The 12,796-nt window shown below is 38.1% G+C and overlaps 1 protein-coding gene across 4 annotated transcripts in view; it reads left to right on the forward strand.

Moving 5' to 3' along the window:
- The window catches only part of RC3H1 (ring finger and CCCH-type domains 1), a 58,744-nt gene that overhangs the window by 31,058 nt on the left and 14,890 nt on the right, over positions 1 to 12,796 (forward strand). For all 4 annotated transcript variants that reach the window (XM_021711306.1, XM_008055916.2, XM_021711307.1 and 1 more), the window contains exons 9-12: positions 3,356 to 3,640; positions 3,961 to 4,175; positions 7,373 to 7,743; positions 8,206 to 8,373. In XM_021711306.1, coding sequence (XP_021566981.1) covers positions 3,356 to 3,640; positions 3,961 to 4,175; positions 7,373 to 7,743; positions 8,206 to 8,373 — 1,039 coding nt within the window. The remainder of the gene's footprint in view (positions 1 to 3,355; positions 3,641 to 3,960; positions 4,176 to 7,372; positions 7,744 to 8,205; positions 8,374 to 12,796) is intronic.

Raw genomic sequence — 12,796 nt, forward strand, 5'->3', positions numbered from 1 at the left:
GTTCCTTTAAAGTCAAGAAAAGGCAAATTTTTCTACCAGTGATTTTTATTTCTTTATTTTTTTTTAATTTAGAGACAGAGCATTGCTCTGTTGCCTAGACTAGAATGCAATGGCACAATCATAGCTCGTTGTAACCTCAAATTCCTGGACTCAAGTAGTCTTCTACCTCAGTCTCCTGAGTAGCTAGGACTATAAACATAGGACACCACACATGGCAAATTTTTTTTCTTTGTAGGGACAGGGTTTTGCTTCGTTGCGCAGTCTGGTCTTAAACTCCTGGCCTCAAACTGTTATCCCACCTCAGCTTCCCAGGTGCTGGGATTACAGGTGTGAACCCCCATACCTGGCCTCTACTAGTAATTTTCAACTAGTTATCAGTAGTAAAATCTTCTATTACTGTTACATTACAGAAGTATAGCTAATGTATGTAAAAAAGAAGAATAAAATAGCCATAAAATTATTGCATAGAAAAACTCAAGAGAGAAGTACTACAAACAAAAGAAATAAGAATTTAGTAAGGTGGCAAATTTTTTAAAAATTACAAAAATGAATTGCTATTGTATAAATTAAAAACGAAAATATAAGCCAGGCTCGGTGGCTCAGCCTGTAATCCCGCACCTTTGGGAGGCTGAGGTGAGTGGATTTCCTGAGCCCGTGGGTTTGAGACCTGCCTGGGCAACTTGGCAAGACCTCATCTCTACAATAAATCAAGATCTTTTTGTTGTTGTAGCCGGACGTGTTAGTGCTCGCCTGTAGTTCCAGCTACTTGGAAGGCTGAGGCGGAAGGATCGCTGGAGCCCAGCAGGTCAAGGCTGCGGTGGCCGGGAGCAGCCACTGCACTCTAGTCTGGGCAATAGAGTAAGACTCCAACTCAAAAAAAAAAAAGGAAAATATAACCAGTTAAAAAATAAGCTAAGATTGAAGTCCCTTTTTCCATTAGCAACAACAACAAAATGATAAATACCAAATAATAAATTTGTAAGAATTATTCAGGACCTATATTAATATAATTAATAAACTACCTAGGAACATAAGAGAACTGAATAAACATACTATGTCCTTGGATAAGGCTTAACATTATAAAAGTTTCACTTCACTTAAACAATAAATTCAGCCGGGCTCGGTGGCTCAGCCTGTAATCCTGAGCCTTTGGGAGGCTGAGGTGAGTGGATTGCCTGAGCCCACGGGTTCGAGACTCGCCTGGGCAACTTGGCGGGACCTCATCTCTACAATAAACCAAAAAAAAAAATTAGCCGGGCATGGTAGCGCGTGCCTGTAGTTCCAGCTACTTGGAAGACTGAGGCGGATGGATCGCCGGAGCCCAGCAGGTCGAGGCTGCAGTGGCTGGGAGCAGCCACTGCACTCCAGCCTGAGTGACATAGTGAGACTCCAACTCAAAAAAAAACCAAAATAATAAATTCGACAAAATCCGAGTTTAAATCTCAATATGGTAATTGTTAAAGATATAACAAAACCACTCATTTATAAAGAATAAATATTTGCAAATAGACAGGAAAATTCTGAAAAAGAATTATTCGACAGGAACTAGACTAATAACTATTAACCTATATTATAAACTTAAAGTAAATGTGAAACTGTGGTATTACATAGGAATAAATAGATCAGTGAAATACAATGGAGAATCTAGAAAGAATTTGTGATACACATAGGAATTTAGCATATGTGCTAAAGGTAGCATGTCATGTCAGTGACAAAAACAGAGATGGCAAGCCAGGCTCGGTGGCTCAGCCTGTAATCCCGTGCCTTTGGGAGGCTGAGGTGAGTGAATTGCCTGAACCCGTGGGTTCGAGACCTGCCTGGGCAGGCGAGACCTCATCTCTACAATAAATCAAAAAATTAGCCAGGCGTGGTAGCGCGTGCCTGTAATTCTGGCTACTCGGAAGGCTGAGGTGGAAGGATCGCCGGAGCCCAGCAGGTCGAGGCTGCAGTGGCCAGGAGCAGCCACTGCACTCCAGTCTGGGCAACAGAGTGAGACTCCAACTCAAAAAAAAAAAAAAAAACCCACTAACCCAGCATCCATAAAGTAAAGGATTGATAAATTTGATTACATAAAAATGAAAAACTAATATATTGTGCAAACACAATTTTTGTATAAAGGTTTACAGGGAGATGACATACAGAGGGCCAATATTGATTATCTCTAACATAAAATGATTCACAAATCCGTGGGAAAGAGGAACCAATGGATTCATTCATTGATCATGAACATAAATAGTTCACAGAGAAAATACCACAAGCCAATAAGCCTGTGAAACTGTGTTCAATCTCCTGTTAAAGAAATGCAAATTGAAACAACTTAATATTTTTGATCTAATTAATGACTGATAGTACCCTGTACTTGATGAGATATTGAAAGACATTTTCCTTTATTATCTGTAGGACCTGTAATAGTTTTAGAGAGTGTGTGACATACAGATTTGTGATGTGCACACCCTTTGACCTCACAGTTCTGTTCTGGTTACACAAGGATGCGGTACACATATATAATTATCTGTTACCACATTGTTTTAATAGCTTCCCCCAAAATAAAAACTAAAATGAACTGACATAAAGGAATATTCAAGAGTATTACGTGGAATAAAAAAAAAGTCTAAACATTAATTAGTACGTGGTCCTATTTCTATAAATAATAATGTTATATGCATATGAATGTGACTATTAAGCTAACATATAGAGGAAAAAAGTCTGTATATTGATATACAACTCTCAACAGTGGTTATCCCTGAAGGGTAGATATCGTCCCTGCTTTCCTCCCGCCCGCCCCCCATATTTGTCAAATATAGGAAACATGGAAAAAAGCATTACTCTTATGAGGGTTTATTTTTTAAATTGTTAAAAGGACACTGGGAGTTGTAAATAGATGTGCTTTTATTATTGAGGAACAAGAATCCTGGAATCTGATGGCTTAATATTTTTCCTTTGGTTAGAGCTTAGAACCTCTGCCTTTTATACTATAGCATCTGTTTAAATTTAGGCCATTATTCTTTATTGTTTCCATTAACTTTTTAAATAGTTTCAGTTTTGTGTAGGCCGCATAACATCAGCATCTCTAAAGCAGGTCTAATGAAGGTCACTATTAATTATTTAAATTTTTTAATGGAGTAAATGATAAGTGTTTTACAACGCACACTGACTTTTTGTTTTTTCTTTTTAATTTTTAGCATAGGCTCACTGTATCCCAAGGCATTTGAGGGAAAACTGTGTGCACACAGAGTTCTCAAATTAGAGAATATTTCAAGAGATAATTTTCTAGAACGTAATGTTTTTAAGTGCATTTTAGTTTTTGGCTTTGATCTTATCTGGTTTTTGCTGTCTGCTTGTGTTTTTTATATAGGTTTCGTAAAATGAACAAGCGTCTGGTTCCAAGAAGACCCTTGAGTGCTTCTTTGGGTCAGCTTAATGAGGTGGGGCTGCCTTCAGCAGCTATCCTTCCAGATGAAGGTACCGTGGATCTTCCTAGCAGAAAACCTCCTGCTCTGCCGAATGGAATTGTATCAGCAGGAAATACAGTAACACAGCTTATTCCACGAGGGACAGACCCCAGCTATGAATCTAGTCTGAAACCAGGAAAGATAAATGACCATCTGAGCAGTAGTGCTCCCGGATCCCCTCCTGACCTGTACGTCATTTTTCTTAACTCTTACTTTTCATAAAGTAGAAGGAAAAAGCAATAATTAATGTTTGGTTTTTTTTTTTTAAAAAAAAGCTAATTTTGTTTTTGACTTTTAATTTCTTTTTTACTTCTATTTCCCATATTAGTGATTTTTAAGAAAAAGTTAGCATGGGTCAAATAATATCAAAATTTGCAAATATTGCAGAAGGGTGACTATTAGAATAAACCAGTTTCCTAAATTATGGCAGTCTTTACTTGTAGCAGCTTATGTACGTTGTACTATTTTAAAGACCTTAAAATTGACTTGCATACTTTTATTCCCTTAGGCTAGAATCTGTTCCTAAGAGTATTTCTGCCTTAACTGTGACTCCACATCCTGTGCCTCCACGGGGGCCAACAGATCTGCCTCCTATGCCTGTCACCAAACCACTTCAGATTGTCCCACGAGGTTCTCAGTTGTATCCAACACAGCATGCAGATGTTTATTATCAGGATCCTCGAGGAACTGCTCCACCGTTTGAACCAGCACCTTATCAGCAGGGTAATTATCTTCACTGGTGTTGCTTACTTTTCTTAGGAGTTATGAGAACTCTTGATATGAGAATGAACATTTACACAGTAGCCTCTTTAAGAAAGGACATGCACTTTTTTAATACTTTGGAAAAACTGATATTTTATGATCAGCTAAATAGTATGAAATAGTGAAGCAAAACAATAAAAATCACACAGCCTTCTCTGCTAAAAGCAGTTGAGTAATAAGTATTTTCATATATTTGTGGAGCTAGCAAGTCACCCAAGTAGACAGTGGAAATTTGCTGAGTAAGGCAGTATATATTCTGACCAAAATGTTTTTTCTAGCATGAAGGAGAACTGTAGTGGGTATAAATTAAATTTAGTACATTTTTCTGCCTTTTAATTATTACTATTTTTCTGTGCCTTGGGATATATATGAGAGAATGTAGCATGCATACCTGTGGAGTGTTTATAATATGGAATCAATAATGGTAAAGAATAGAAAACTGAAATTGTGAGTAGTATATTCATTTGTGATATGTATGTATGTATTTGTTAAAAATCAAGTGATCTGTTGTGGTGGTTAACATTATCTTGGTAGAAATTAACTGAAAGATTCAAGGGAACCATACATGGTGGCTCACGCCTATAATTCTAGCACTTTGGGAGGCAAAGGCAAGAGGATTGCCTGAGCCCAGGGGTTTGAGACCTTGTCTCTACAATAAATCAAAAAAGTTAGCCATGCATGGTGGCGTGCGCCTGTGGTTCCAGCTACTTGCAAGGCTGAAGCAGAAGGATCTCCTGAACCCAGCAGGTAGAGGTTGCAGTAGCTGTGAGCGTGCCACTGCCCTCCAGCCTGGATGACAGAGTGAGACTCCAAATTAAAAAAAAAAACAAAAAAACGACTCAAGGGAGATCGTTGAGACCTTGAGGAATCAAAAAGGCTTCATGGAAGACATTCCCCTAACGGAGGTAGTTGTAATAGAAAAAAAAATTGATGAATAAGTTGGCAAGATGAGAGTCTAGTTTCAAGGAGGAGTTAGGACCATGTTGATTCAGGAATGAGTAGTGAGGCCTACATTAGTGTGATGAAAAGGGAGAAAAAGGAATTTAGAACACTGATAATTTTCTTTAATTAGCCAGGTTTAATGATTACACAGGTATGGAAAATGAAGGAAAGACAGTAGACTGTGATTTTACATATATAGCTCATATGTAAAATAAGCACTGGATGATTTTTAAACTGAAGTTTTGAATCTGTATCAGAAACAGGATAGTGCTATTTTTTTTTCTCCTCCCCCCCTTCAGTGTTATTATTTTTAAAGTGGAAATAGGTTAAGTGTGCTCTCCGTTACCTTTTCTCTCAAGGTTGTCATTTTGTGTGTATGTGTGTTTGCCTGTGTGTGTATGTTTGTGTGTGTGGAGTCAAGGTCTCACTCTGTCACCCAGGCTGGAGTATAGTGGCATGATCACAGATCACTGCATCCTTGACCTCTTGGGGTCAGGTGATCCTCCCACCTCAGGCTCCTGAATAGCTCGGACTATAGGTACATACCACCGCGCCTGGCTAATTTTTTTTATTTTTGTAGAGGCAGGATCATACTATGTAGCCCAGGCTGGTCTCAAACTCTTGGCTTCCCAAAGTGCTAAGATTATAGGTGTGAGCCACTGCACCCAACTAGAATTTTAAAAAAAAGTTGTCATCTCTACACTCAAAAGACTAGTGAGGTTTTTTTGTTGTTGTTTGGTTTTGGTTTCTTTTTTTTTTTTTGAAAGCAGGATTTATTGAGAGGACAGAAAACCTCCCAGAGTGGGAAGGGACCTGAAGGGGTTGCCCAAGACTAGTTTTTAATTAATATGCCATTACTGACACATGAAAAATATGGTAAAACTTGATTTGTATCTTCCCTTGACCATCCATTATAGGAGAAATCCAACTATTTTTGTAGTCAGTATTTAGTTACAGGTAACAGAAATTATTTTAGCTTATTAAGCAGAAAGAGGTTTGGTCCAGAAGTTAGGTAACTACAATATTAGTGGAAGTACTAGAGAAGCAAACAGTGCTGAGAACTAGCTGCCAAGAGAGCCTATGACAAGGAAGAAGCAATAGAAGTAGAAAACTTAGGTCCTAACTACTAATTTGAGGATTACATCACTTGAGGCAAAAGTCTGGAAATTGAGGCGCTACTGCCACAACTGTTCTTAAGAACTCTCAAGCCATGCAGTAACTACTAGATCTGTACCAGCAAAATGGACCTTTTGTATGCCACATTCTTTCCAATTAATTCAGGTACACTTGCAAAACTCATGTAAGTGATGGATTTGTGAACCTCAACTTCAGAAATGTCTGTGAAATGTGTTTTTTTGTTTTCCAATGTCGGCATTGCATTAAGACACACCAGGAGGGTCAAGAAATAAGAGCCAGTCTACCATTATAGATTATAAGTTGATTAGTTTTTTCAGTGACTTTTATGGATAATTTTTCCTAGTTATTTTTCAAAAAAAAATCTAACCTGGTTATATAAGCAGAGGGAAAACCTCTAAAGAAATAAGTAGATTACTAATACTTCAGTGTTCTAAAACGTTTACCTTTGCATTTGGAGACATCTTGCAGATCACCTGTTAAATAGTAGAGCATTGGAACCAGTTATTTTATTGTAATATTTGACTTTTAATGGAATTTTGAACATTGAGCAACTTACAACAAAAAAATCAAAATTTTGTATCTTACATTTTTCTAACCTGTGGTAACATTTGTAACAGTCACTGACATATATTGCAGGTTCGTGCTGTACAGTAGTAATTTGTTTAATGTCTTAATGATGTTTTTCTATTTGAGCAGACAGTGCAGTCTCATTTTCTTCCTCCCACACTCATAATATATAATTTATTGTCCAGTATGTTGTTCAAAGACAATGTGGAAAGACATACTAGTGGTTCCTAAAAACCATTTCTCAACTGAATGATCATAACTCAGTATATATTCCATCTCTCTGTTTGCTTTTTCATGCAGTTTGAATGGAAAATTTCAAGGAAACATTTTTTAATAATTTGCACTGGCATAAGTTTGTTCTGTATAATCACCAGGGAACATCCAAGTGGTTTGCTGGACTTACAATTTCCCCTCAGAGGGGATATCCAAGTACAAAAGGTTAAAAGGAAACTCTTATTTAGAAAACTAGATTGGGTCATTGTTGCTTTTCATTCCTCTTTCATACTGTACAGGTATGTACTATACTCCACCACCGCACTGTGTGTCCCGCTTTGTCCGACCTCCACCATCTGCTCCTGAACCTGGTCCACCCTACTTGGATCATTATCCACCCTACCTCCAAGACCGTGTAGTAAACTCTCAGTATGGAACACAGCCACAACAGTACCCACCTGTGTACCCGCCTCACTATGATGGCCGGCGAGTGTACCCTGCTCAGTCTTACGCAAGAGAAGAGATATTCCGTGAAAGCCCTATACCCATTGAAATTCCACCTTCAGCAGTGCCATCCTATGTACCAGAATCCAGAGAAAGATACCAACAGGTGGAGGGTTACTATCCAGTGGCTCCTCATCCAACTCAGATCAGACCTTCGTACCTCAGAGTATGCTGCATTTTTTTTTCTTATTACATAAACTTGATTTTATTATTGCTTTCAGTGACAACCTTTTTTTTTTGCCATTTTTTGGTCAATTATTTTTCATTTAATAAAACTGTTTTCTTTAAAATCTTTTTATAATTTGGGTAGTTTTTTAAACTATTAATGGGAAAAGTATTCTGCCTCCCCTTTTCATTAACCATTCTTAGTTTCTCAATTATAGTTGGTTTTACTAGTAATTCTAGATCTACTTGGAAGGTAGGACCAAGTTTTAAAAAAAGAAAGAAAAGAAACACTAAATTTAGATCTTTAGAAGGTCTTGAGAGTTTGGAGGGTTTTGTTTGTTTCTTTTGTTGTTCTATTAAGTCTTCATATTTCCAAATGTTAAGATGGGTATGCAGGCTGCTGCTTATTTAAAATATGTGCTAAATGGATTTTTTCAATTTTCACTTATCTTTCTATTTTCAGGATCCCCCTTATAGCCGGTTTCCTCCTCCTCCCCAGCCCCATCCAAGTCTAGACGAGCTACATCGCCGACGAAAGGAAATAATGGCCCAACTAGAGGAAAGAAAGGTTATTTCTCCACCTCCTTTTGCACCTTCACCAACATTGCCTCCTTCCTTCCATCAAGAGGAAGTAAGCGCATTATTTTGTCTCAGTTATCAATTATTCCTTTATCAGTGTTTTGTCCGTGTCCTGTTTAAGTGGTTTTTGCCTATTCCTAGTGTTACACTGATACTTTCTTGTTTTCTTCTAAAAGGTTTATTATTTGATTTCACATTTAGGTATACAATCCATCTAGAACTGATTTTTGTATATAGTATGTTAGGAATCAAGATCTTTTTGTTGTTGTCGTTGTAAGGGTATCTCATTGACCCAGCACCATTTAATGAAGTCAGCATTCTTTCCCTGGCCCCCTGTAGTCATCTCTGTCAAACTCAGGTGATCGTGTTTCTGGATCCCATTCTGTTCCACTGATTTGTTTCTATCTTTGCACAAATGCCACATTCTATTGGTGTGGTTATATCATAAGTCTTGATATGTGATGGTATATGTTTTCTGGTGTGTTCTTCAAGAGTCAATATTTGATTTCCACAAAAACATCTGCAGTAATTTTGATTAGAATTACATTGAATCTCTAAATCTATACTGTCTAATATGGTCATCACTTACTGCAAGTGGTTATTGAGTGGGTAAAATGTGGCTAGTTTGAACTCAAATGTGGTATAATCTTTTAAAAAGTACACTGAATTCAAAGATTTAATACCAAAAAAAGTAAAGTAAAACATTTTATTTTATTTTATTTTATTTATTTATTTTTGAGTTGGAGTCTCACTCTGTCGCCCAGGCTGGAGGGCAGTGGCTTGCTCCCGGTTACCGCAACCTCCACCTGCTGGGTTCCAGGATCCTTCCACCTCAGCCTTCCAAGTAGCTGGAACTATAGGCGAGCGCTACCACACCCGGCTACAACAACAAAAAGATCTTGATTTATTGTAGAGATGAGGTCTCCCCAAGTTGCCCAGGCAGGTCGCGAACCCACGGGCTCAGGAAATCCACTCACCTCAGCCTCCCAAAGGCACGGGATTACAGGCTGAGCCACCGAGCCCAGCTTATTATATTTTTAATACCTTGGCTATATTGGGTTATCTATTATTAAACGTAATTTCACTTTTTTTTTTTTGAGTGGAGGTCTTACTCTGTCGCACAGGCTGGAGTTCAGTGGCATGATCACAGCTCAGAGTAGCTGGGTCTACCAGTAAGTGCCAGCATTCCTGACTAGTTTTCTTTTTATTTATATAGAGATGAGGTCTCACTATGTGTTGTCTCGGCTGGGCTCAAATAGTCTTCCCTCCTTGTTCTCCCAAAGTTTTGGGATTATAGGCATGAGCAACCATGACCACCCTCTTTCTTTTTATTATTTTAACATGGCTACTGTTTTAAATTACATATGTGGGTCCCTTTAGATTAGTACAGTATGAAGTAACATCTTTCTGTTATCAAGTCTCTGTGAACATGATATACCCCTTCATTTATATGGATCATCTTTATACTTCATGCTTACTACAGTGTCTTGCACATCTCACGTTACATTTACTCCTATGTAACTGATATTTTTGAATATCAGTTTTTTCAATAGAATTATTTTTGAAATTTTTATCTCTTTGCTATTAGTATAGAGAAATTGAGATTTATATATATTGACCCTTCTATTTGGTAGGCTTGCTAAATTTCCTTATTAATTCTATTTGTTAGTGGATTCTTTGGAATTTTCTGTGCATACAATTAAGTCCTCTATGAATAACAACCGAATTTTTTTTTCCTTTTCAATCTTTTTGTCTTTTGTCTTATTTTGTTGCATTCCATTATATTATGCTAAATAGAAGTGGTAATAGCTGGTATTCTCAACTCATTTCCGATTTTTCAATAGCTGGAACTCTTAATAATCTATTATGATGTTTGCTATAGATTTTTTGATAGATAATTTTTATCAAATTAATGAAACTTCCTCTAATCCTAGTTTTAGAATTTTTTTAATAAGTGAGATATGTAAAGTATTTATTTAACTTCACAATGAGTAAACCAGCATGATGGTAAAGTTGGTTTAAAGAACAGTAAAAATGCCGGGCCTGGTGGCTCACACCTGTAATCCCCGCACTTTGGGAGGTAGAGGCAAGAGGATTACTTTAGCCCAGGGGTTCGAGACCAGCCTGGGCAACATAGTGAGACCATCTCTACAATAAATCAAGAAAAATTAGCCAAGTATGGTGGTGCACCTGTAGTTACGGCTACTTGGAAGGCTGAGACTGAGACAGAAGCAGGTCAAGGCTGTGGTGACCATGAGTGTGCCAACTGCACTCCATTCTGGCCAGCCTACATTATTTACTTGTTTAAAAAAATGCTCCTGGCCGGGCTTGGTGGCTCAACCTGTAATCCCAGCACTTTGGGAGGCCAAGGTGTGCAGATTGCCTGAGGCCGCGGGTTCAAGACCAGCCTGGGCAACTTGGTAAGACCTTGTCTCTACAATAAAAAAATGAAAAAATTAGCCGGGTGTGGTAGTGCGTGACTATAGTTCTGGCTACATGAAAGGCTAAGGCAGAAGGATCGCCGGAGCCCAGCAGATTGACGCTGGGTGGCCATGAGAATGCAACTGCACCTCAGTCTGGGCAACACAGTGAGACTCCAATTCAAAAAAAAAAAAAAAAGCTCCCCCTTATTTTTTTATCCCTGACTATAATATATGCAGCTATTAAAAAATATGATTTAGACTCGGCACAGTGGCTCAACCTATAATCCCAACACTTTGGGAGGCTGAGACGAGAGGATTGCCTGAGCCCAGGGGTTCGAGACTAGCCTGGGCAACTTGGTGAGACCTCATCTCTACAATAAATCACACACACACAAATGAAAAACTAGCTGGGCACAGTGGCGTGGGTCTGTAGTTCCAGCTACTTAGAAGACTGAGGCAGAAGGATCGCCTGAGCCCAGCAGTTCGAGACTGCAGTATCCGTGAGAATGCCTCTGCAGTCCAGCCTGGGCAACAAGAGTGAGACTCCAACTCAGAAAAAAAAAAGTATGATTTAAATTTATATACTGACATAGACAACCAGTATACCTGGTTAAGGAAAAATAACATATAAAACAGAAACAAAACCTCAAGTAAGGCAAGCAAATATAGCTTGTCAGGAAAAAAAAAAACAATAAAATAAGGTTGCTTTAAAAGAAACTGGTTAATGTACCACAGAACAATAAACCATACTTGCAGAGTCACCTTTGTATTTCCATAAGACAGTGCTAATAGTTTGATGAATGAATGTTGTCTTATTATCTTTTTTGTGTCTATGTGGTCTAGAGCAGACATGTCCAGCTGTGGCCCATGGGCTACATGAGGCTTGGGACAGCTGGTAATGAGGCATCACAAAATCTTTTAGAGACATCTGTATTTTTTAGTGTTTATTTTCTTCATGACCCCACATACTTCCATTTTTGAAGTTCATAATCACACCTTTTTCATGACATCATTTTTTTGGCAGCACATAATGTTTGTGAGCAGCTGCTTTCAATTACAAGCACACTAAGAGCATAATTAGAACAAACATTTCTGACAAGTACCTTGAGAACTCACTGATCCTTGCAACTACTTCCACTGAAGCAGACACTGATAGATTAATTTTACAAAACAAAGTCAGATTTCCCAATAGTCTTATTTTGTTCTCATTTTTCTAAAATTTATAATAAAAAAGATTTTTCTTGAAAAAAGTCTTATTTTGTGTATACACTAACTTTATTATATAATTTATATGTGGCCCAAGACATATCTTTAGAGAGTTTACAATATAGAATCTCTAACTCAGTGCAACCCAGGAAAGCCAAAAGATTCGATACTACTGATGTTCATTTTTCTATTTCTGATATGGTGGGAGGGTTTGGTGAGGCATTTACTTTTGGCTAGGGACTTATCAGTTTTGTCTTTTCAGAAGGCCAACTACTTTGTCAATCTTACTTATTTTATTTCTTTCTCGTGTTGATTTTACATACTGCCTCAGCTTATAGTTCATATGTTTTTTAAAAGTCAAATAAGACCAGGCGTGGTGTCTCACACCTTTAATCCTACCACTTTGGTAGGCCATAGGCCAAAGCAGGAGGATCGCTTGAACCTCAGAGTGAAAGGCAACATGGTGAGATCTCATCTCTACAAAAAATAAAAAAATGTAGACAGGTATGGTGGCATGTGCGTGTAGTCCCAGCTACTCAAGAAGCTGAGGCAAAAGGATCACTTTGGCCCAGGGGGTTGAAACTGCAGTACATGATCGTGCCACTGCACTGCAGCCAAAGTCACAGAGTGAGACCCTGACTCAAAAAACAGTAGTGGGATTGCTAAAATTCATTACTTTTTAATAGGAATATTTGGTAATGCATCTTGGTGTTTTGTATCTGTTTTATATGTTGTTATTTTTTCTTTTTTTTTTTCTTTTTTTGAGTTGGAGTCTCACTCTGTCGCCCAGACTAGAGTGCAGTGGCCGCTCCCGGCCACTGCAACCTCGACCTGCTGGGCTCCGGC

Source organism: Carlito syrichta, unplaced genomic scaffold, assembly GCF_000164805.1.
Source record: "Carlito syrichta isolate Samal-C Ts95f unplaced genomic scaffold, Tarsius_syrichta-2.0.1 Scaffold302029, whole genome shotgun sequence".
Lineage (NCBI taxonomy): Eukaryota > Metazoa > Chordata > Mammalia > Primates > Tarsiidae > Carlito > Carlito syrichta.